Below are 26,191 nucleotides of genomic sequence, written 5' to 3'. Positions count from 1 at the left end.
TGTTCCTTTGTTTACGTCACTGTTTCAGCGTCCAAAAATCAGGATTTAAAATTACAGTAAAATCTAGAAATAAAAATGATTTGTACATTAGGAAACTTAAGTCATCTTTCATTTTGTATTTTCAGCCAAGTTTGTGTGCAAAATAAACAAACAAACAGAAAAAAAAAAAACCAAAAAACGCCAGCACTCGGTGGCCTGAACGATGCTCCAGACAGGCAGCCGAGAGGCCAGCCATACTCCTGACTGCCCAACAACAGCATTTGGCAGGGATGATTGACGGGTCATTACAACCAAGTGTAAATCATCTGAGAAATCCAGGTCAAGCGCAAAAGAAGAAAAAAACTAAAGCAACAACACGAGTAATTCCCTAGTTTTCCACCTACTTTTTAAAAGTTTTTTTTTAAAAATACTGATAGACAGGTTTCTGACTTTTTTTTTTCTTTTCTTTTCTTTTTTTTTTTTTAAAAGCTGGAACTAAAGTACAAAAACAACAACACAAGGTTTCTGGAACAGGCTCAACCCTGTAGGCCAGGAAGAAGAACATGAAGGTAGAACGCTGTCAAAGAGCCTGAATCTGCCAGTTAAACACACCAAAAAGTCAGGAAAGGCTGGCTATTTAAACCCCAATATGACTGGCCACGCTTAGTTTTTTTTTCTTTTAAAGAAACCAAAATTAACAGCAGGATGTTTAATCCCGTCTGCACAACGAGACAAATCGCCTGCACAAAATCCATCTGGCATTTCCATGCACAGTACTGTGGATAAAGAGGTCATTTTGCACGTTTCGTTCGTCATTAACGGACAAAGCAGGTGGCGGATACAAACGGTTCACCAGTATAATTCAGACAGGTAAGGGACGCAACGGGACATCCCAGACATATTTCCCCCCTCAAATTAATAACCAGGTCTCATTACTGTACGCTCAGCCTTTGTAAATGCCTAAACACAAAATATTCTTAGTCGTTCATCCCAAGTAAGGAGGACAGTGAGTTGCCTGTTAACGACACACACACCCTCTCCTTGTTCTTCGTCCTGGTCTAAAACCAGAGGAAGATGAGCACCAGCAGTCAGCTAAGTGGAGCAGGAAGGGATGGGAGCTGCTGAGGCGGTACTATGCGGGGAGAAAGCTACCATCGTCATCCAGCACGACCAGGATTCATCTGCCACTTCCACCGATTCAGTCCAACAAATTTAAATGTTAAAAAAACAAACATGCAAACAACGGCTGATCACACCCTCAAAGTAGACAAAACAACTGCAGTAAAGAGCAGCGTGTGTGTTGCTGTCCTGCTTTGCCACAAGTGAGCAAAGATTACAGTGAACTGTACAACACTGGAATGGGAAGATGACTGCAGTTCGGAGCAGGAATAGATCACCATCTGACGTACACTCTGAATTAGATTATCAAATTTAATTTAAAAGCAGGACAATTTTCTTGAAACTCGAAGTGCACAGAAATAAAGCACTCAATATATCAGGTGACCGGCAGATTATCTCAGTAAAACAAGAGCTCAATGTGTGTGTTAGTGTGTGTGTGTGTGTGTGTGTGTGTGTGTGTGGGGGGGGATTAGCCACAGTGAGAGAAAATGGCATCGAGGTGTGCATGCGAGCATGTCATCTTTGATCAAACAAATGAGGCCCGAGCACCTGACAGCTCGTTTAATACCTCAGAGCAATTTTATTTTCTTCGACCACAAACAAAACTCAAAAATGTTTAAAAGAAACATTTTGAGGAGCTCTTGTTAATACAGTTTACTGGTGATTTGTCTACTTTTGGGCGTGTTCAAATGATCTGCTCATATTACCACAGCATAGAAGCCGAATGAGAGCGCAGAATCACGAGGCGCTGCCCTGGTTGCTTTGACGTTGGTCTCATCAGTCACGCTCGCCTTCTGCGCCTCATTCTTCCCATCCCACCACCTGTACAACTACAGCCCCAAATCCAGGCACACCTGGGCACAAGTAGTCCACTGGTGGCCGTTTACAGTGGTACTCATATACTGTGCTGTCTGTTTGCCGCATCCATCTGTTCAGTCATCCAGGCAGAAAACAAACTTTTTTTGGACTGGGATCTCCTAATAATCCTCATCAGAGTAAGTGGCTTGCTGAAAAGACTAAATGTACCAACTCTTGGCTGGTAGCTGGTGTAAATCTCCCAACCTGATGGCACGCCCACAGGTAAAGAGCCTGATGGTTTACAGCGTTTGTCATTTACTGTGCTCCCTCCTCGCCCACCCACCCACTCCCATCAAAGCTTCCCACACTTATGTCCCAGGGTAAATTCAGTCCCACAAACAGCCAGTTTACAGTGGTAGTCATTTACTGCACTCTTTTCTTCCCCGTCCCCCCTCCCCCATCTAGTAATCCCTCCCGAGCCCTATTTTCGGGTTTAACAACCCAGTGTGAAAACAGTCCAAATATGCCTGCCATTTTAGAGCAGTACACATTTATTGCTCTTCTTTCCGCGGCGGGCCTGCAGTGCCGCCCTGGTGGCCATCTCAAACACCTCCCGCACTCCGTCCTTGGTCTTAGCAGAGCACTCCATGTAACCAAAAGCTGCGATGCGTCCGGCCATGTCCCGGCCCTCCTCCGACTTCACTGGCTCCTATTCGGTTAGAAGAGAAACAGGAATTTGGTGAGACATTCGCTGTAACATAAATGCTCCATCTAAACAGAGCATACTCTGTCGACAACATGACAATCATCCCATCCAGCTACCTGCTTCATCTTGGCAAGCTCTCGACGTGTGTGATCGTCGTTGCGGAGGTCTTTCTTGTTTCCTACCAGGATGATGGGGACGTTTGGGCAAAAGTGTTTGACCTCTGGGGTCCACTTCTCTGGAATATTCTCTGTTAAAAAATAAAAATAAAAATCAAGAAAGAACAGATCAATACTTCTGTACCAGAGATATTCATTTTATTGTGTGGGTGCATTTGGGTTGTCCATCTAAAATTCCACCGCTTATAATGATAGAGGTCGCTGAATATTTACTAGATGAATTTCCCCAGTTTATAGATAAATCTAACAATGGACAACTACTACAACTGAATAAAAGGAAAAAAATAGCATAACTTTTACATTTGTACTGGCAAGTTTTCTAGTGCTAAATTTCAAATTCTCTGAAAAGAGTTGTTTCTTTCTTTTGGTGCCAGTAGCTGCAAACATCTTCCAGTTCTACCATTACTTTCAGTTCTTCCATCATGTAAAAATCATTAAATAACAAATGCTACTTTCAGCCTAACCATAACCTCTGAAGAACTATCTGTAAAACCACTACAAAAGATCTTTTTTAGTATGAATCGTTGCTTCATTATAACTGTAACATCCTCTTTATTTAGGTCTCGTGTGTCACTTAGATTTTTGCAACTTTCCTAACATTAAATGAGGTACAGCCACCGCCGTATAATCATGGCAGTGCTGTTCCTAATCATTACAAGAGACACGACTTGTATTAAAGCAGGTCTATGAATCACAGTAAAGCAAAAGACTCGTTTCAGTTTGGATTAAAGTGCATTTGCACATGTAAGCAGTTCCTCTTAAAAGAGTCGTAACAGGATGAGCTCACAATCTACTGAAATCTGAGGAAAACGGAAAAAATGGGGAAGTGTATGGGAAAGCCAGACAAGAAGTGCTTTATGTCATACTTGAATGAGTATATGCGTCCAAGAGTGCGGTTGGTACTCACCCAAGCTGTCGGGGCTGTCTATGGAGAAGCACATGAGGATAACATCAGTGTCTGGGTAGGAGAGAGGTCTCAGCCTGTCGTAGTCCTCCTGACCGGCTGTGTCCCAAAGAGCCAACTCCACCTGAGACAAGAAGAGAAACGAGTTATTATTCAGACTTAAATTTTATGTGTTGATTCTAAATCAACACATGACCATTTCTTCATTTCGTTAATACAGAGCAGGACGTGGGTTAAACCCGTAACAGCGCAGTCGTAACTCTTCTCTGTACGAATAGCTAAATTAGCAAAGGGAAACCAGAAAAATGTGACACTTGAGAAGTAGCTTGCGTGCTCCTCTGCAACACACGGGGTTAGAAGTCAACCACCAATAAAGACTCACTGTCCCAGAATCCCATTAACCCAGAAGGAGGTCAGGACTCATGAGTGAGGCTGGGTTGGAAATTTACAACGAGAAGAACACAAGCAGTACATCATGGACCTGAATATCATAGTTCTCTTTAATACCCTGGGTTCAAATCCATCGTCAGAGGACTGGAACGGACTGTTACAAAATCAAATCAATAAAGGCTTGAAGCAGAGGACAAACATCATTTTATATAATGCAAACCTAACAAAAGACAGAAACACTGTGAGACACCATACTAAGTTCAACACAAGAAATCTGCAGAGAAAGACCAGCCTTCCCAGATGAATGCTGCACTGAGGGGAGATGTGAAAATGGGACAGCAGTGTGTCAATTACTTGGCTCTGAATGTAGAACTAAAGTGCTGAGCATGTTTAAGGGACCATAATTAGCCCTAATGCAGATGCAATCACCACAGTAGAGACAAACAAAGAGGGATAACATGGTGACACTTAGGAAATAGAGTATATTAGATCAACTGTCTCAGTAAAGATGTTCAAACTATTAATTTATCTGAAATTATATATAGCATATTTTTTTCACAGAGCAAAACAGCCACTTATCCAGAAGGGACCACAGCTCAGAATGCAACAACTCAAAGAACCACTACCGGTGAAATTAACTACAAAGACTGTTCTGAATGTCTTTATATAATCTGCCGATGTCTTACCTGTTTGCCATCCACCTCTATGTCAGCAACATAGTTCTCGAACACGGTGGGAACGTAGACCTCTGGGAACTGGTCCTTGCTGAAGACAATCAGAAGACATGTCTTGCCACAAGCTCCATCCCCCACTATCACCAGCTTCTTACGGATGGCTGCCATCCCTGAAGGAAGACAAGCAGGAGAAGGCAAAAGTTACAACCATGTAGCCTCAGGAAAAGCATGACATGAAGAAAAAGGAGGAAAATAATTGGGACTGGTGGAAGAAATACACAAGAAGCTGGTGTATAAATAAGGGTGACGGTTACGACCTCTCCATGAGGCCACTGTAAGCATTAACATGGAAGTGATGAGTGATGTTTGTGGCATTCAGTAGTGTAGCGCTGCACAGTGCAGAAGCACAATGCAACACTATACCCAACACATTTAACCACAGTGATAGAAAGTAGCTCTCTGGCCTGAGGCTAAGGGGGTTGCAGGATGATTAAAGAAATGTGAAAAATGTACTGATTCTTTTATTTTGTTTTCACATGCTTTTAAATCAGAACAGCTTGTGAACGTCGGGACTTCTCTTATAATTACACAAATGAAAAGAGCAGGAATCACATTTGTTCCATCTAAAAACTGCAGACTGTGTGTGTAACACCCTGACATTTAAGTGGTGGGTAGACTACAACACACAGTGTTATACTGTCCCCAAAATTTCCATGTTTGTCACCTCACTGCAGCTTCCTGTCCTGCCTGTACACTGCTTACATTTCTATGCACCATGCTCTTTGATGCAACCAGGAAGTCACAATTAGCCATAGTTCCAGTAACTCACCGCAGTAAAAGACCCTAAAGGTGCATCAGTGTAAATGTGAGAATGAGATTGCCCAACTAAAGGAAATAGGTGACATGCAGACATGCCAAAGGATTAAAGCTGCTTGGATCTCATCATTTTGGTAAATAACATTCAGCAAAATTTAAAAAACACTGACATCAAAGAATCTTTTTCTCAATTAGTGAATAACATGTTAGAAAATAAACAGAATTCAGCTTTGCGTATCAGCCGTATCCCTCCATACAGGCGCAAATTGTCAGTGAGTGTGGACACATGAGAAAAAGTGACTTTATTCACCAACACACAACATTTGTCATTGTGGTAGTGCCATCAAGACATAACTCTCACATGAACACAATGATCTGGGAAGGTGCAGCAATGTTAATCACTGCTGTACTGTTACAGTCAGTCAGGTGGAGGTGTGGTGGAGACTACACTCCCTGAAACTTCTCGACAGCAAATGCCTTTGACAAACAGTAGTAGAACTGCTGAGGAAGAATGTTGTGCTAAACTAGCAAAAACTTTATCTTGTTCTAAAAACATAAAATATAAAAACAGAAAAGCGTGTATATATGGTATTTGACCTCAAACCTTTCCCCCCCAATGGAGTGTTTTTGTTTTCCGTCTCATTCGTGCATGAACAAGAAATTATTTGTGCATGACTGACATTAACAGACATATAAACTACATTCTGTCTAATTATCTTCAGCTTCTGGCAGCTCATTTGGCCCATCTCTGCTGAACAGCTGGCCTTTGCAAGTGCTGCGAGACACTTGTACCAACTTACCCTGACAACATGTTCACACAGGAAAAAAAAAACCTGCTGTAGCCCAGTGGACGACTAGTTGCGTTCACCGTTGAAAGTGCAACAACTGAATTACTAAAAGACTATATTAATTAGCCTAATAGCCCTCCTTGGGTTAAAGATGACTCAGATACACAGTCTTTTCTGCCCAAAGCCCCATTAGGTTCTGACTGAGACAAACCAAAGCACTGAGAGGTGCTGCAAGCATCCTATAAATGCTACAGAAATACTCTTAAGTAGGACAGCAGTGTCAAAAAAGATTGGACCATTCCCCCATGAATAAAGAGAAAAGACAAAAATGGGGACAGCTGTAGCCTAGAGGTTGATGTGTGGTCACTGTTGGAAGAATATAACTAATGGGTAAACAGTTATATGTGGCCTCATTTTAACAAAAGCTGCCGAGGTGTCTTTAGACCCACTGTGCGTATTAATAAAGAGGAGTCACACCACACAGACACAAAATATGGTGTCTAAACATCCGTTTTGAAATAGCATGAATTATAAAAGTTAATGAGGCAGTAGGTGCACAAGGCTGGACAAAACAAAACTGTCCAGGATCCACCTGAACAGATTAATCTCAGCAGCACACAGGAAGGAAAACACCCTCCATAACTGTACCAAAGACAAGAACTCGCACTGTACCATTCAACAATATACATTTAATTGGCATGACTAAATGTTTTTTGTCATCTAGAAGCATTTTGCTGTAGCAGATTTTAATTACAGGGGCAGTAATTACGACAGATGTCAGAGTGAATTAAAATAGTCTACAACATTTCAGGTCAGTATCGGATTTGTGAAAACAGCTTATGACACTTTATGCAAACATAGTCATCAAAACTTTGGCCATTCAATTAAAATGTTCTGTTGAAACAAAGCTAGTTCATGTGGATTCATTTCTACTTATAATGCCGGAATGACAATAATTCTGACCAGCGCTGTGCTCATGTAATTAATCCTTCATTGTCCTACATAACAATTTCTCTAAAATATCATGCTGTGTCCAAAAAGAAAAAACAATATATGAAAGAGACAAAAGTCACAAATCACTGTCTCTTATTGTTGTGGACTGGCTTTCAAACACATCAGATGGATCAGTTTACACTTGAGATCTGAGAGGTGGGCCATAGAGGCGGTTACTGTTCGACGATACATCAAAAGGAGGTCACATCAAATATGAACATGGGGTCAGCCCATCCACTAGTTTCGTTGGCAGCTGTAAATACCTAGCCAGCACAGATTTTAGATTCATACTTAAATGAAACATCTTTTTTGGTCAAGCATTGGATATGATGCAACCCCAAGTAGACATCCTGTGGACATCTTTAAATCATAGCCTCATTTCTTGCAGATAGGACATATTTAAGTATGTTAAGGTAAGAGAGGGCTGATAATTCAAGTCCCGCTCAGATGTCCACCCCTGAGTAATTATAAACCAAGTAGATAATAAGGACAAGGCAAGATGTGCAAATCCCTACCCCATCTGCATGTTGCCCATGAGACCGTGACAAGAAATTCAAAGAGACAAATGACAGATAAGGAGAGACGTAGATAACCTTAACAGAATCAAGCGAAGGCTTGATAACGACAGAGAAAGGGGCAACTCTTCTGTGATAAACACTATTAGTGGGGACTGATGACAGGTGCCAGCAGGGGTAAACAATGTTGTCAGTTCAGTAATTCTCACCCAAAAATATTATGGTCCCTGGGAAACATTTTGAGTAGCTTTTCCAACTCCTTTCAAAGGCGTCAACATAACAGGCCTCACAACACCCGGTTCACTATCCAGCATGATCAATCAAACTGACATTCCCATCAGAGACAATCTGTCTTCTTGACTAAAGGGCAGCTTGTCAAACCCACTCATGTGTCGACATCACCAGTTTTCAAAAACGAAACCCTTCTGAGGTGTCTTTGAAGTGTTGAGTGCATCACAGTTCATTTGGGCTTTTCTGAATATGACACAGCTCTCCAAACGTTATCAACATGGTTTCTGTTTAAATGATGATTCACCATCATGTCCTTCACAAAACTCCACACAAGTGTCAGTTGCATTTAAACACATGCATGTGCTGCTGGCAGGAAATACCCCCACTCAGTTTTCAGGGTGGAAAATTAGCCCCTGCTTAAGGATGATAACTGACTGCAGACTGATGAATATTTCAGCCTCAGATAGAAACTTGGCAGGTGCTCTTCTTCTGCCACATGATAAGCGTTTCTGTGGCCGTCACCATCTGGAATGAATCCATTACTGTGAACTAACAGAGTTATTTCACCGCACAGTGTGCGGACTGCATCAAAATCCGAATTACCCCACATCTAAAAGTCTATAAAGTTCCATTGCATCTTTTTGTGCTCATGCTACAAAGCAGACGGAGCAGAAGGACAACATGGACAGTGGGTTTGAGGAGAAAAGCTACACGATTATTCTCACTATTACAATAAAAACAAACAAAAAACAGTAGGACTTCGGACGGTGTAAATCTGAAAAAAATGGAAAGCTTTGGTGCAGCTGACCCAAACTGTCGTATGAACAGAACTATACGTTCAAGCAGATTCACGATTTGTCGACGCATGTAGAGCTGCAAGATGTGCAAAAGGAGTATACTTCTGAATATGGGTAATCTCAGCATGAGGAAAAATAGAATTTTTATTTTACAATATCAAGTCTTTCAGATTGTTGGTTGATTCATAAAATGTGATCATTGTATGATGAGTGGAGACTTTGAGTCAATAAGATATGTGTAGAGGAAGTAGGAGAGTTTCCTCATGTGAACCTGTATGTGAAGTGATCAGTCTTAAGTTTGCATCAATAGATAAAAAAAATGCAATACGCAGCGACTTGAGCCCTTCTTTGTTGAGAAGATGTTATCTCTTGCTATGAAGAATGAAGCCGATTCTGAGGTGCGTTGCCTCTACTTCATCATTTTCCCATAAGGCAGCAATCCAGCCGGCAAGTTCTCTGCAGATATCAGCCTGACGTTAGCATAAAAAGCGCATATGAATCATGCATAGACCTTCCGTTCACTATCCAGGACTTAATCTTCTCACCTAAATACAAATTCATGCTAAAACAGACCTAATAGAATGATAACTTATTTATAAGTTCAAATCCTTTAAAATTGCAAATTACTACCAATGAAAGGCTGTCATTAGAAAGGATCAAACTTGCCTTCACTAGACATCGACTAAAGATGCAACGTCTGCAATTTTCTCTACCGATTCCAGTTTCCAAACATTTTAAAGACCCCAGGTGCCAATTTAGTGTAATGTATAATTGACAGCATATTAAATCATTTGGGCCCAACTGAAAGTTCCACACCAAAAGACATGCTTTGTGCATGATGAGTTTTCTTAAACGAAAAGAAAATCGGATCTCCCCGAGCCTTCTATACCGGTAACTGGTGGTAACCAGTCAAGCAGGAAATTGACTTCATTTTTTTCCCCTCCTACCATCAGTCAAGCAATTTGTGAATCCTTTACATTGACACCACCCTGTATTTGTTCTCCACAGGCAACGACATTTGAATACAACAATCAAACATAATCAGCACTGACACCAGGACATCCACACATGAACAGAAATGTTCAGCGTACATGTTAAGCCAAAGACAAGACATCCAAGTTAAACCTAAGATACTAAACCAAATCAACCATAAGGATATAATCTACTAAAGACACTCTCCATCCAATAGAAGGTACATTTCATATAACCTTTTTATGGTAAATATAATAATTTTAATATAGGCAGCATATCATGTTAAATACCTTAAAGCTTAAACAAAGAAAAATGGTGATGTAGAAGACTGGCCCTGTGCTGGAACTGCCAAGCACAACATATTTTCCATGTTCAGTTTTGGGTTCTTCAGCAACAAAGAACTAAACTGGAGACAGTTCCTGTCCACAGCAATGTGTCACTAATGACTAATTACTATTATTTGTTTATCTACAACAAGCCATGTCTGACTAAAGTGTACAATAAGACTTGATCAGTGACCAATTAGTCCAAATTGAGCACCGGCGACTGTGTGGCATAATCTGTGTGATGTCATTTTACATCATTTAAATATGTATTTTTAGAGATTCAAGTACAGATGTTCAAAAAAAAAAAAAAAAAAAGTTCCTGCTTTGCGTTAGCTGAATATTTTCATAGTTTGTCATGAAAAAAAGCTTCTGCCAGCTACACTGTCACCACTTCCATAATTCCCTTCCTCAATAGTGTATCACATTTAAAGAAAATGCAGCGAGAATCCTGACACAAATATCAATAACGAAGAACGCATCCAAAGAAGACTTTGGATGCGTCTCCAAGCCCAGGTCGTCAAATATTTAACACTCGTGGCTACTTAGAAAGCTGTTTTGTGGGGTCTGCTTACCACACTGCATGCAAGGCGCTGAAAAAAAGTTGTATGAGCTCCCAGTGTTAAACCAAACATTGTTTTTTCTTTAAACAGCTAGCCACTGGGTGGGTCAGCAGAAAGATGGCGTCATCACAGAGGCAACAGATGGTCAATGTGTCCGCAGTGGAAGAATGGGTGGGTGGCTCAGATCCAAACGAAACACTGAGCCAGAACCATGTCAATATACAAACGACTTCTAAGGGGATAAAACTGTTCACGTCGAAACGTTACAACTTAAAATGCGATCCAAAGTTGAACCGACGTGCTGTCCTATCATTAAAACGTACAAAATGACGGTTAATATTAACCTAGTGTTTATAGAGAGTACACTGACTGATTATTTTTGACAATTTAAGATTTAATATATTGCTGTGAGCTCACCGTCCACGTAGCTATACAAGAAGAAATGTTGAGCCGCCGGGAAGCCGCCTGATTAGCCGAGGCAAGTCAGGAAAAGAACCTCATTGTTTGGTTACGGCTCGAAAATTTAGGCCAGTCAGTGAGGTTCAGTTTTTAAGCCTTGTGAAGTTTGAGCAGTTTATCAAAAGCCCTCGAAAGAGTCGGGTACAAAAAATAAATAATAATAATTCAGTTTCAAGGCGCTCTAGACTACGCATACGGCAGTTTTCAACACAACTGTGTGGCAACAGCGGAAGAGGCGCAGAAATTGAGGTCGGTTCGGGGAAAAGCGTACTTAGCTACTGTAAGCTAACCTTGCTAGCTCTTCGCTTGGCGGCCTCTCAAAGCCCAGAACAACTTTAAAAACGACCCTCTCAAACTTTTAAACTAAACAGCAAGAAGAAAGTAGGGCTTCGTAATGATTATGTATTCGTTAATGTAGTTTACCTTCAGTTTATGTGCCACGCAACGGGATTTTCAGTGTTTCTCGATGCTGAGTTGGTCCCTAGGTCTGCCGAGTCGCTGGCTGCTTCCTCCCGTCTCAATCTGATACAATGAATTACTTCACGGGAACGCGCAGCCACGGTTTGTAGTTTGTAGCTGGGGGAGGGGTGGCGGGTACGAGCCTGAGAGCCACGCCTGCGCGGGCACGACGTGATACGAGCACTTGGAAATCAGTAATGAAAGTACATTACCTTGAGCCAAAAACAGTCTATTTCCAGGCGTGGCATTCGTAAAACTCTCATTTAGTCAACCCGTATTCACATTTAACGACACACCAAGACAGAGATTCACAACGGGGAAGTTTTACAAGTACAGGAAATCTAAATGGGCATTTCTTAAACCACTACCCGGAGTTAAAAGTGAGTCACTGCAGAGTGTTTCCTATTCGAGGTTTACTGCTGGTGTTTTGCAAATGTCTGGCTCTCAGTAAGAAACACATACCTGTTAATTTGCTTATTTTAACTTCTACCCAGACCGACAATTTTATAATTTAGTGGGCACTATGGTGCTTCAATATGAAATTGATTATATTATGCTTATACAAACCCAGAGGCACAAATAGTTTTAGGCCTACAGTTAATTGTGCTTTTGGTAAATTGCTTGCTGTCCTTGAGTCAACTGCAGAAGTCTGTCTATATTGCCCCACCTGGTGGCCGTTTAAGGTAACACATCTGCGGGAAATAGACATTTTGTAAAATATATCATTTTTAAGCACCATCAATTCATCTCAGGAAAATTAATTAAAAAATCAAGCCTGATTGCTAATAATTTGTATTATAAATGTTATTACAAGTTTAGTCTATGTGTGGTTATCTGCTACCTCACCGTTAACTGCTACTCTGAAACTGAAACTTATAAAGTTTAGGACACAGGTTCAAATAGGACAGGATCTTTGCCTGCTGTCTCACAGCACTGCCACTTTATGCATTAATTGATCAATCTTGGTCATACCACTTATTATTTCCAGAGGAATTAATAAAGTCGATAAAGTATTTATTAATCAGTGCCTCTTCTAAGTTGTTTTCTTGCACACTGCTATTACAATCATACAGAATCTGGTGCACACAAAGCATGTTCTCCTAATTTAATGTATTTATGTACTGTTTCATGAAATAAAATGAAAACATAATGTACTGCAAAAAGGGAAATTATATCTCTTATGTTATGTGTTCAAGAGGAGGTGATTGTTCCCACGCCATGCCACAAAGAGGTCATCCAGTTTCCTTCCATATATATCCAATAACTGCCAAGTATTTCTGGGTATGACAGGATCTGATTTGGACTGGAAGTCTGAGGTGTACAGAGTCAAGAGAAAGTGAAAGAGTAGTCCCCCGTGGTGCTCCTGTGCTAAACTTTTGTATAATTTTCTTGACTTTTATGATCCACTTGCAGAGTCACATCTGTTGCTTGACCATGTGGTTTAATAATTTGTGTTGTGAATTATTTTTATTACTCAGTGACATTGTAAGTTAGCACTTGACCTCTATGGTTTGAGCTTAAATAAATAAATGAATAAAACTCGTAAATATTTTAGTGAGATACACCAAGCCCACAACCTCCTGGGCTTGTCCCCGAGGAGCAATCACACACAAAGCAACAACATTACAACAATAACGCAGCGATAAATGAAACTTTTTACCATCAGACTTTATTTTGTATCGAAACAAAAGAAATGTATTTGAAAACTAAAACAAAAGCCTGTGCAACCGCTACAGTGCAGAGAGACTGTCATCAGTGTGAACACGATCAGTTGGAAGAGAAAAATCAGGACAGTTGAAACTAGTTTTAAAAAAAAAAAAGAAAGGGAAAAACAACAACTTTGTGAGTGACCGCCTTTGATTTCTGATCCGATCTGAGGGGTGTAATCTGTTCTCTGTCATTCAACTCAGGGCAGGAAACACCTTTCGTACACAAGTCGTGAAGGCTTGAGTTCTTTGCAATGTTTTCACCCTTAAAAATGACACATTCTAAGATATGTTGTCTGGAAAAGTGGCTATGAGATGAGACGATTCATCATCGACACGTATGAACTGCTGATCCAACCATATCACAGAATTGATTCTATTTCATATCAGTGTTCACATGTTACTACATTTATGACAACAGCTTCACGTGGAATCAATCTTGTACTGCAAAAGAAGGACATTTGGAAAAAAACAGGCTTCATAACTGATGTCGTGGTTCTAAACCAAATGGGTCTATTCGAATAAGTAGTAATTTATTGACCTTTTTCCATTTCTCATTTGTGAAATAAAGCAGACAAAAGCAACTTTTAAATGATGACTGAATTTTCAGAGCCTTATTGCCTTGTTATATTTAAAGCCCATTCAAAGGAGTTTTAATACATAAAACATATATTTTTGACATTCATTTGGGAAGAAAACAGCTAGACAGTTGAATTTGGGTTCTTTGTTTTCTCCATCAGTCACTTTGAAAAGATACCAACCAAGGAAAAGGGAATCAGGCGGCGATGCCTGTTGTGCATCTTAAATAAAGACAAGATATATGGGTTCAGGAGGGAAAAAACAAGAGTATGTAAACAAATGTCAGTGCTTCCACTGTAGAGGGATGCCACAGCAATTTAAAAAAAAAAAAAAAATAGCACCAATATCATTCATTGTCGTTGGTGCAGATTTTCTAGTTTCAGACAGTAGGCGACTGTATTGATCTCATATTTTTGAGGTTTACAGCCAGAACGAATCAGAATGCAGGTAAAAAAAAAAGTAAAGAAAATGAAAACAGGAGGAAGAGGAGAACAGGGTTGGAGGTTTGGCTGAAAGACTCGGTCTGAAATCTCAAGACTGCCAACTACAATGTTTCTATACCATTTCAATAATAAAATGACATGTCACCACCTCACATGACTTCCGAGTTATTTGCAGGCGACAGTGTTAGAAGGTGTTTCAATGCATTGCTGATTTATTTTTCAATTGCGTCACGGAAGCAGAAGAGGGAAGGAAGCAAAGCTGAACACTCGCCGACTGCCATTTTTAGAGTAATCTGCCTGTAAAATGTATAAAAACAACACCATTAAACTGTAATTGCATGGTTTGGTTAATACATGCAACTATGTACAGAATGGTTCGGACATTTCTCAAATAATTGCTACTGAATGCTTGTAATGGCAGAATGCAGTTTTAGATTTCAGACATGTGGCTACAGCTCTCTGGAGCTACACTCCTGGAACAGAGTTTTTACAAAACATAAAGAGCCCAAATCCGTGTTGTTCTTTGAAGAACACTTCATATGTGTCAACAGCTTTTCAGAGCGTTTCTTATAGATTTCTACAGATGGACTAAACTGTAGAAATGAACGACTGTCTGGGATTACTAAAGTGTCCGATTCTGAGCATTCATCAGTAATCAGTCGGAGGCAAACTAGTATATTAGTAAATATTTAACATTTCTATTTAGTGGTAATTAAATTAAGTGGGCTTAAATTTCTGTGGCTCTGCAGCTCCGAACAAATCAGATCTCAAAAGTTTAGAAACTGAGGTTAAAAGTCTTTGTTTCGACAGTATTTTAGATATAGGACATTCCTGTTTGCGGCGCCTTTAGTTTTACTTTGTCAAATATGAACCGTTGCTGCTTTTTGAAACTCACAGGTTACTTCTGAGAGTGGATTTTAGTTTGAGGATGTTGAAAACACTCCTACTGATTAATTATAAAAGGCATTTGCTTCTTTTTATTGGACGTATGTTCACTTAATTATCGGTAAACAACATTGCCAGTGAGGTCGCTGCCAATTTTTTCTTCATGTAGCAATAAAAGAATATAGAATTCGAGTTAAATGTGCAACACCGTGCTTATTTTATGAAGCCTGGGAATTTCAGCTTCATAATTTGTTCGGAGCTGTGAATTAAACCCGTAGATACTGTAGCAGCTGCAGGCCCTCAGACCTGGAACAATATTTTTCTAGTAAGACTCTTACAGATTAACGGGACTCCTTATAAATGAATGAGGCCATCAACATTCCCTTTAGTACTCCTTCCTCCTTGTTTGATAGAGATGCACTGTGCACTTTTTAATTCAATGAGGTGAAATGTCTAATTTAGGTTTTAGACGCCTTTGAACAATGGGATCATAATTTCACACACAATGTACCAGTTTGTCAACACTGAACACGACACCGGAAGTAATTTACTGGCTGCAAATGACCTTAATCAAATATGATGTGTAGGAAATTGGGAATCAAGGGATTTGACTGTTAGAATAAAATGCTACACCTGCAGCCATGACCGTCTACAAAATGAATGAATCACTGACCTGTAGGGCTCCATGAAGTTGAGGTTTATCAAGATGAAACAAGTTAACTGTGCATCAGCCACCACAAGAAAATCATTTACCACTTCTCATGCATGGCACTTTGATTTTAGGAATGAAAAATATAACAAGTCCAGAGGACAGGGCAGGGAATCCTGTGACTGAAGTCTAACCAATGCAGGAATCCCCTGTTAATGGACTTATTTCACCTCATGGGCCAAGGTCTGAAATCTGAGTGAGGAAAAAGCAAAGCCAAAACTTCTACAACTGCAACTAATAAACCGTGAATCTATACAGTCTGTAAACACCCAACAACGCTATTCTCAAACTTTATCTTGCAAGTCATCCATTCTCCGCATCTGTAATGAAACAAATGACCGACAGAGTCACATACTTGGATCACGTCTCCGTTTCATTTGCAGCAACGTTATCAAATGGCCGTTTCTTGCATTTTTTTTTTTTTGTTGTTGTTTTTTTTGCACAATATCAGATCTCAGAATGTGGAAGTTTAAAAGGTGTGGGGTGGTGCTCAGGATTAGACCTGGAAATAAACAAATAGTTTAAAAAAAAAACAATACGGAGCTCCAAAAATAAGATTATGGTTTACAGATGTGTGCGATGTGTAGCGCCACTAAAACGTCTTATTAGTCCACAGAAACAACGATTTCATTTAGTGACCTACAAACCCAGAAGAAAAAAGAAAGTTCTCCCCTGTATGACAAGCTAAGGAGTATGAACTTAATGGGTATATAATTATTTTTTTCCATATATGGTTCCAGTGGTAAATGAACCTGTTTTGGACAATTCCTTTCATCTGGCACTTCTTTAAATCTTTACGTTTGGTATCAATTCACCAGCAGGACAAACCTGCAGCAGCTCGTTTCCTCTGGTCCAGCAGGTTGGTGCCGAGTACATATTTTTCATGCTTCCTCCGTTTTACAGCTGTCTCGGCATTTGGAACCAGCGAATAAACAGCCAATGTCCCTTGCAGCCACTTCTCTTCACATTTCATTAAAAAAAATTTCTTGTGGTCGGCAAAACAACGAATATGGCTGCGCCGAAAAAGACTAGCACGAAGAATTTTTTTTACACCCACTTTGTTATTTATTTAGAAAGCAAGAGAAGGAGACATGTAGCAGTGATCAGAGTTCTGCGAGGTGGGATTAAATTTGAACAAGAAAGAAATTTCAGCTGTACGCGAGAATGAGGAGAAGGCTTAAGTTTTCAGTTGACCCGACAGTGCTGAGCACTTACAACCAACATGTCTGAACTGAAAGCACTGCACAGTCTTTTGGGATTCACAATGATATTGACAGAGTGTTTGTGAGCGCACAGTCGTGTGTATCAACTCGCCACAGATGTCGTGTATTGTGTGGGGATATCGAGTGTATGTCTAATCTCTGTCACTGAATACGTTCGTATACTCGTCGGGGACACAGCGTCCGCTAGTATACTCGCCTGGTGACACCAAACAGAGGCTGCATATCTATACATGTGCGTTCCTTTTGTTATGATCTAGATGGTGCATCCTCAAAGCTGATAATGCTCGACTCTGGGTGCTGCACTGCGCCCGAGGATGGCACGCCGCCACTCTGTGATATTGAGGATGAGGAAGTGGAAGAGAGGGAAGCACCAGCTGTTCTCGGTGTTGAGGTGGAAAGGTCCCGCCCATCTGAGAGGAGTGGCTGTGTGTCGGTTCTGACCTCGTCGTCTTCCTCGTCTTCCTCGTCGTCCATGCTGGGCCAAGCAGACTGGTCCTCCACTCGCTTTAGACGCTCGTTCAGAGCCTTTAGGGCCAGTTGTCTGGGTGGAGGAGGCAAAGAGAATCTTTCATACAGCTGCACAACAGGTGTATCCTACTCTCATGTAGACAGAGCTTAAATAGCATCATTAAAATCTCTCCCAATTGTTGCCATAAAAACACAGATGTACACCATCCACATGAATCGTTTTTTCATGTTGAAGAGGCCACAACGATGCCGTCAAAAGCCCACATAAAAAGTGAAGCGACAGCAAAGCAAAATGCTGTGGGGTGTCATGAAGTGAGGTACTTAAGCCCCCCGAGCACTCCAGGGCAGTTTCAGGTCATAACAAATGTGCATAACAAAGGTCAGTGTGCTTTCAAATGAACCAGAAGCATATACTTTTAAGGTTCACAAACTTCTCTGGTGTTCCTTTAAGACAGGAAAAAACTACATCGACAACATAAAGTTCCCACACAGATACAGAACAAGACTCCTTTTCTAATGCAGTGGTGTTGAAAGCTCAATGATCCAGATGATGAGCCTAACATGCTGTGCTACATTCCAGTTCTCGTTGAGAAATATAAAGAACTTGTGTGTCTTAGTAATCAGAGATGGCAGAACTTTTTTAGAAAACAGCTGAGTTATGTTACACTATAGTGGTTAAATGAGTCTTTATTATGTAGAACATAACAGTTAAAAAAAACATAAACTTACATAAATCAAATTCTGAATTAGTCACACTCACTTTAACTGTGAGATACTGTATATTGGTTTACATAATTAAATGGAATTATACTGGAGTTAAATCCTTAAAGATCAATTTCCTGCCTCATGGCCTTTACTGCTGGCAACCGAGGAAAACAAGAGGCAAATTAAATGTTAGGTTTTTTTTTACTTGCTGATTAAATATTCAACTATCCTGATAAAAACCCCACACACTTTTCAACATCATCACCATGACGTTATTTTCCACAATAAGAGGATGCCAGGCCTCTAAAACGCTTGCTAGCTAATCATTATCAGGCATCAATCAGGCTTAGCTTATTTTACTTTGCTGCCAGACTGGAGAAAACAAAACAGTACTGAGACAATGAACAGTGATGCAGCCTGTAGTTACAGAACTGAAATTCTTTCCTGCCAGCACGGTGTAAACACTTTTAGAGTAGTTTTTAAACAACTGAGAAGCTTCAGCTTTTTTTATCATGAAAAATTAACAAAAACATTAGAATCTTTTAAGTGTCAGATAGCATCTTAAAAGCTTTTTTTTTATCCCACTAAAGGCAGTGATTTCAGGATTAGAGTTAATTATCCCTCCACCATTACTGTTCGGTTGTGCATGAGCATTGACATCTATTTGTAACTAAATCTGTATGACAGCTTGGAGGCGAATGTGGCAGACAATGAGAGTGGGGGGAAAAATGATCTGTGACAGCTTGAAAGTAGGTGTTTGTGGGCATGTGAAAGAAATCCCGGGAGAGTATCACCGAAGAGCTCAGCTAACCTGCCGCACCCTTTTGGTCTTATCTCTGACTGGTGTCAGAAATGGTCAAATGGGTAAATGTGTAGGTTTGTGCATTTCATTCATCCCTCAGACACCGGATCTTCAGTGACAATTATATTTAAATATTATTGGAAACCTATAAAGGTTGAAATCATATGATGTGAAAAAAACACCATAATGGCTATAAAATCAGCCTTGTAAGGAGATGTAAAATGTAAACATTTTGTCAGCTTACCTAAAAGGTAATAATATCTTAGATTAAAGATTACATTTAAGATGTATTGACAGCTAAAATCTAAACCGTTCACTTCTTCCTCTACAATATTACTGTTGGAGTAAAATGATTTCTCAAACAGCACCCAATGCACAACCCACCTTCTCCTCTCAGCGTCCTGTGGGTCCGTCCCTGGCAGGCTGATCGTGATGGAGGAGGGCGCTCCGACATCATATCTCTTCACCATCTTCCTGCACACCTTAATTTTCACCAGAGCAGCGTGGACGAGCCCTGCCAGCAATCCCACAGCCGGCTGCACAGCCTCAGGGAAGAAACTTGCAAAGGCAAAGTGGTCTGACATGTCCCCGCGGCCCCGGCTGTGTCTCTGATAGAAGCGCAGGTACACCCAGCCAGACAGGGCGCCATAACTGTATGCAGCCAGGGGCGCAGCGCTGTCCAGCAGCCCAGACAAGCGCAGTAAGGCCATGAGAAGGAGGACTAAAGCCGGTGCAGCTTTGAGTCTCACCTGAAATGGTGGAGAGAGAAAGATTTTAGATATTTGGAAAGATCTCCAAGAACGGGACATGCCGGGATCACAGAAAGAAGTCACATTTAAAACCCTTATCCTTGATAGATTTAATTTCCGATCCTGGTCAAAAGAAATTAGAGAAATAAAGAGTGAACACACCCAGCTTTACATAATCTTATGGTGGTACTTAAGATTTTTAAATGATTGATATCATGAGATTCACACAAAAACACAATCAATCAATGACACAAAAAAATGAACACGCATCTTCATAATGAGGATAATACTTGAAAGGTTTATGTGTGATTGTAAAAACTACATCCACCAAAAGGATAAGCAGTTTGTTGGAAGTTCAAAATAAACCTGTGTGTTTCAATGAGGCGATGAGCCATAAAAAAATGCACCCAGAGTTTAAAAGTTTGGCCTTCAAAGCGTATCTTTGTGGAAGTGCATCATGGCACGTGCAACCAAGATTTCTGAGTAGGCCAACTTTAAAACAACAAATTTAAAAAATGAGTTTTTTGTATCCATTAGGCTGAAAAAAAAGTTGCAAAACCACCTTCAAAAGAGACTCCACCAGTTCAGTTTAAGACAGCCCATATAAGAATTAAAGAAACTCAAGATCATTGTCACCCTCCCCGGGACCACTCAACAAAGATCATTCCAACATATGCAATAGTCCTCCAGGTTACAAAGGAATCCAGGCTAACTTCTCAGCAACTAAAGGCTCCTCTCACATCGGCTAATGCTGATGTTCATGTGTCCATCATAAAGAAAGCATTCACAATGGTGTGCATGAAAAGGGTAGAAGGACAAAACTTCTGCTCGGCTTGTTAAATATCATGCAGAAAAGCTGAAAGATAGTAGTTTCAACTTTGTGCTTATGTGTTATTGATCAAGAAAGTTGAAGCAGGTGCTATGAACTCAGGCTTCCGGCTGCTCTATTGTGCTGCTTCTGTGAAATCTATTTACACTTCTCTCAAGTGCACAAATCAACCATGATGTTTAAACAAACTGCCAGTTATGTTTTATTAACCCTTTAATGCCCTGCTCTGTTTGGTAGAGCACCTTCTCAGTGACTATACTGTATCTTAATGTGGATATATCCAATTTAAAAAAAAACAGCTCAGTCAGTGTATTATTATATATAGTCAGTGTATTATTATATACATTATAATAAGCCATATTAAAGCAGAGATACAGAGAATTCTTAAGGATTCAAAAACTTTCCAGCAGCCTTATAACAAGCAGAAAAAGTTCAAATAAATAAAGTCAAAGCAGAGACAGTTTCAGACACATATTTGAAATGGGAAACTAAAGTGAGGAAAGAAACCCTTTTCTGGGAACTCAGACTATCCTGTTCTGCAGAGGAGCATGAGACTGAATCGTAAATGCAAATTGTTGGATCACACTGTGTCCAAATGTGGAAAAGAATCACATGTCCACATCAGAGAACAGAAGCCATATACAGTATAACAGCTCAACTGTTGACCTTTAAAAACACTGGCTTACAAAATTAGATTATGACTAAGACAATAATTTGTCTAATATGAGAGGGACATTAATAACCTTTAACATACTACGTTATAAGGATGGATGGAAGTTTGTTTTTTTAAATTAAGAAATTAAATTCATGAGATGGTCAAGAGAAGTAGTAAGTAAAACGTGTCTGATTGTTGATATCCATTATGAAACATGCTGGTAATCTAAACTGAAACCAAATCAAGGCTCATTTTATTCTATTCTGAGTAAATAGGTTTAAAGTTAATGTTCTGCAAAAGATTTACTGAACTAGAAATGTCAGTGGCGACAGGTTAGATTACTGCTTTGTTAGAGCCTTCTTAATTTAACTAGACTGTCCCACTGCTAATCTGTCTGCCATTGTTCACAGGCTCAAAAGGGAATAAACATTACTGCTGAGCACAAACATTTTGCATCATTTGTTAGCCTCACCTGTGGCACTCTGAGCACTGTGGTGTCCCCCATGGTTTGTTTTAGCGCCACCAGGACACCTCCCAGGAAACCGGCTGCTCCGTGTACACGCACAGCAAACAGGAAGTCCAGGTCAAAGGTGGCCACGTAGGTGAGGAGGTAGGAAAGACCTGCCAGGAGTCCTGCAGACACATTAACCACCGCAAAAAATATGAGGAGCTCCAGAGCACCCCACAAAGGCTCCAGTAAGCGTCCACAGGCCATGACCGTCCCCACACTGGCAGCCACACCCCAGACATGCTGCTCCACCACTCCATGTGTCACCAGCGTCCATACCCAGAAGTTAGGTGGAAAGAGGTAGCCTGGGGTCACCCCCAGTGCATACGGAGTGTCAACAGCCCACGAAAGCAGATAGAGAAGCACCACAACAGCACTTATGGTTTTTACTACCACACTGGTGCTGGCAAGGGCAGCCAGGAAGTGCTGTCGTGCCACCGGCAGGTAACGATTCATGGTGGTCTGTTGTGGACAGGGTCTTCCTTGAGCAAATCAGCCCAAAAGAGCTTGAAAGCAAAAAAAAGTTGCTTCTGGTGTGGCAGTCCTTGGGTGCGGGTTTAATTATGCCAAGCGGAACAGGAGACACCCGAGGGTCCCGACATCAAAATCCACACTTCTCTGTGAGCCTTCATCCGGGAGAGTCAGTCAATTGGATAAAGGTAGTTTTGGTAATCAACTCAGAAAGGTTCTATTATTTCAGCTCAAGTCCGTTAGCCTTTGAATTAAAATCTAGTAAGTTAGATTAAATCTTTGTAACATACGCAGAGTAGATAAGAAGATAAGAAAACAGACGACAAGGCAACAAACTTTGGGCTGCAGTTGATAAGTCTCTACTGTGTGATAAGCTCAGCTAGGGGAGATTTTGATTTAGCTACCTAGCAAGCGACCTTCGGTGGTTGTAGACAGAATCAAAACGAGCGTACAACAAATAGACACGTCCTAGCTAGCAAATGTCAGGAGCCCAATATAAAAATCCTAACAGACGCAAATACTCAAAGCTGCCAACTCCATCAGGGGATCCTGGCTGAGTTAGCTTGTAAACACGGGGAGTTAAGACTGGCTAGCAGTCAAACTAAAAGCGTCTTTAGAGGAAGAGGAGAGACTGCTTCTTCGTCTGAATAAAATAAAAAGTTTTCAGTGTCAGTAAAACCTGGTCGAAATAAACCAGCCTACGTAGCTCCAGTCCTTGCTTGGTCCTCTGAGTTTCCTCGTCCCGGTGTCTACCGGGCTAGCCCGAGGATTTCCCGTAGCTAACAACAGGCCCTCAAAACAATGTTAGAGACCTTTGGAAAATGCGCCAGTTCAAATATAGTTCACAGGTTTTCCTCTACTTCATCTTCATTCGTTAATTTCATTGTTCTTCTGTCTTTCGAGAAGAGGCTGTTTCAGGAAACAGTATTATCTTAGCAGGCACTTCTCCTCCCAGAAACACCACTTAGCTAACAGACCTGCGCCGTCCACCAGCGTCATCTGCGATCAGTGTAAACTACGTAACGTAACTGCTTGAAGCAGAGCACTCTGGGAAACTGAGTTCTTACACACAGCACAAACGCCTGACGACTATGTTGAGAATAAATTAGGCTAGGTGGCCAGTTGATGAGACTAGGCCTCATTCACCATTTACTTCGTTTAGTAAAATGTACCGCTTAAAACCCAGCCATGCATTTTTTTCAGTTTATTTATTTACTTATAATTACATCCACCCATGTTTGCTTTCTTGGGGATTTGTTCTTTGGTAGGCTAATATTTGTTCTTACCTGAACCTAATATATTTCAATTATCATAGATTATCCTTCAGTAATTAGAGCATTAGAATATATAAACACTATATAACACTTACGTTCATCTAAATGAAGTGAAGCGACAACCTTGTCATTCAGTATTCAGAAAATGTATCTGTATTGATCCAGTCAGCCTATTTTGGTCTACTGTCTATGGTCTACCATTTTCTATACCCGCTTAATCCATTTTTAGGGTCGCAGGGGGGCTGGAGCCTATCCAACCTGTCATTGTCACACTCACTCCAAGGGACAAATTTAGTCACCAATTACCTAACATGCTTTTGGACGGGGGGAGGAAGCCGGAGTACCCACGCATATACATGGGGAGAACATGCAAACTACATATAGAAAGGCCCCAGCTGGGAATATAACCTGGAACCCTCTAGCTGCGAGGCAAGGAGCTAACCACCACACCACCGTGCAGACCCGACTGGGAATCCAGAGAGCTTAAATAGAAGGCAACTAAACTTTGTTTCTGAGTTTTTGTAGACATTTCACCTCTTGTCCAAAAGACTTCGGTTCTAACTTGCTTGTGGAGAGTTTAAGGCTTATAAACTGTTGAAAAATCATTTACACACAGAGTGTTTCTTTGTCACTTATTGTAATTTAGCCCTTAATCCGATTTTTACAGTGCCAGGGTAACCCCACTGACTGACTCACCTGACCAACAGTGTTTTGGTTCAAGGTGTGAATGATTGTGAAAGTGCATGGGAAGGAGAGTCAAAGCTACTATGTAAATGTTTGGTAGATGATGACTGAGGATTCCTCTGCTTAAAGTTGTTAATATAGATGGCTTCCTTAACTCTTTTTTTCGACCAACCTGTCCTCTCTGTCCAAAATGTGCCCGACCATGGCTGTCCTTAAAAGAAGACGATGTAAGTGAACTTCTTGGTGATAACCTGACGAGCTGACAGATTAACTGATGCTTCCACACACCCCAAAGGGGTCTGGGGAATGGATTAAACCAACAGATGCTTCAACATGTGTGTCCTGATTTTACAGAATCAGAAACTAGTGGGCATGCATCTCAGACAGGAAGCTGTTGAAGACATAGCTCAGTTTTGTTTGGGCATTCTTGACCCCCTCTCAGCTTTTCTTTGCAGTTTGTACGTTTGATCTCTGTGTGCACACCGCTTTGAAGTTTCATCCCCTCTTATTAAGACAGGTGGGTTCATGCAAACACGTGCACGCAATTCTGTGATTTATGATATAGACTGTTTCAGGATGTTTCTGAAGCAAAAAATTAACTTCAGGAATATAGTTCAGGAATATATTCATAAAGAGGCCTTTTTTTAGTTGTCTGTGGTGGAAAATAGCAATTACTTAAGTAGTTACTGTCATTTAATTTTCATATTTCACATGCTGTGTGCTGTTAGTACACATTATCTTATACATAACAATATAAAGGTTGGAGCTATTTTATCTGAAATTTGTACGTGATAAAATACTTTCACATGTAATTATTGTAAGTAGAATCTATGAAATCTTTTAGCCATTCTTCATTTGCTTCTAAATTCTAAGAAAATATCTCAAATACACACCACCACTCAGGGCTCAAATCTTGGGCTACTGTATTCGTAGGTGGCTTTATGATATATCAAGTTTACCTTTTGGCAATTATTTTGAAAGCGCTCTGGCCTTAAATCAAAATTTATTCCAATTAATTATTTGTTTTAATATCACCCTTATAATGTCTATGATAGAAATGCTACTCACTCTAAGGGTACTTTGCACACTGAATGTTTAAGCCCAGGGTTCCGTTTGCATTATTTAGCAAAATTACACTCTGTTAAAGACACAAAAATCACAGATGCATTCATTTTATTCTGAACAATCGGAACTTACATCACGTTAACAAAGACAGACCACATACAAACAGTTTGCAACAATGAAACGGGGAACATGAACAGAGACTAAACAACAACCCTCACTCAGAGTTTCAAACACAGAAAGAAAATCTCTCATGCATCACTGAATAGAGAAAGAAAGTGAAAGACATATGTGATGATACTCATTGTGCTTCATGTTCAACCCAAAGTTATGCACGAGAATTCACCCTTATCTTCACCCAAATGCAGACTTACTTCTGGCTCCAGATAGAGTTCTGTAGTCCAGACTCTAGCATGTGATTTTGATTTATGACCATAATTTAGTCCTAAATTCTAATTTTAGTTATACGGAGATAACAATGTTGCTTTGCACAGTCGATGCGGCTGTCTGGTTATCTGCTGAGCTGAGTTGACTGTTGTTGATTTCTGCAAACCCATGGCCTTTAGTGTATGGAACATGCATTAAATGAATCAACATACTCCCTTTTATCATTCAACTTCTCTCACTGGACCATTCTATTATCCACTTCCTTGGTGGTTGGAACAAATAAATGACGCTGAAAACAAGAGATAAAAACTCCACTAAAATGCAAAATATATGGGAATTATGGGATTGATGATGGGGCAAATTTGTTGGTTTCTGCCCCAAGATGATTTT

The 26,191-nt window shown here is 40.4% G+C and overlaps 2 protein-coding genes across 2 annotated transcripts; both read right to left on the bottom strand.

Moving 5' to 3' along the window:
• Window positions 1-1,538: 1,538 nt before the first annotated feature.
• On the bottom strand, window positions 1,539-11,748 carry rhoab (ras homolog gene family, member Ab). Its single transcript, XM_075476319.1, has 5 exons — window positions 11,627-11,748; window positions 4,759-4,916; window positions 3,686-3,806; window positions 2,719-2,849; window positions 1,539-2,605 (listed from the first exon to the last, which is right to left on the bottom strand). Exons 2-5 carry the CDS (start codon window positions 4,912-4,914, stop codon window positions 2,432-2,434), a joined length of 582 nt encoding a protein of 193 aa, XP_075332434.1. The 5' UTR covers window positions 4,915-4,916; window positions 11,627-11,748; the 3' UTR covers window positions 1,539-2,431.
• Window positions 11,749-17,136: 5,388 nt separating this feature from the next.
• Window positions 17,137-23,396, bottom strand: tmem115 (transmembrane protein 115). Its single transcript, XM_075476318.1, has 3 exons — window positions 21,888-23,396; window positions 19,567-19,931; window positions 17,137-17,748 (listed from the first exon to the last, which is right to left on the bottom strand). Exons 1-3 carry the CDS (start codon window positions 22,377-22,379, stop codon window positions 17,454-17,456), a joined length of 1,152 nt encoding a protein of 383 aa, XP_075332433.1. The 5' UTR covers window positions 22,380-23,396; the 3' UTR covers window positions 17,137-17,453.
• Between the last annotated feature and the right edge of the window lie 2,795 nt (window positions 23,397-26,191).

This window comes from Odontesthes bonariensis, chromosome 10 (genome assembly GCF_027942865.1).
Source record: "Odontesthes bonariensis isolate fOdoBon6 chromosome 10, fOdoBon6.hap1, whole genome shotgun sequence".
NCBI lineage: Eukaryota > Metazoa > Chordata > Actinopteri > Atheriniformes > Atherinopsidae > Odontesthes > Odontesthes bonariensis.
This window is presented reverse-complemented; position numbering and strand designations above follow the sequence as displayed.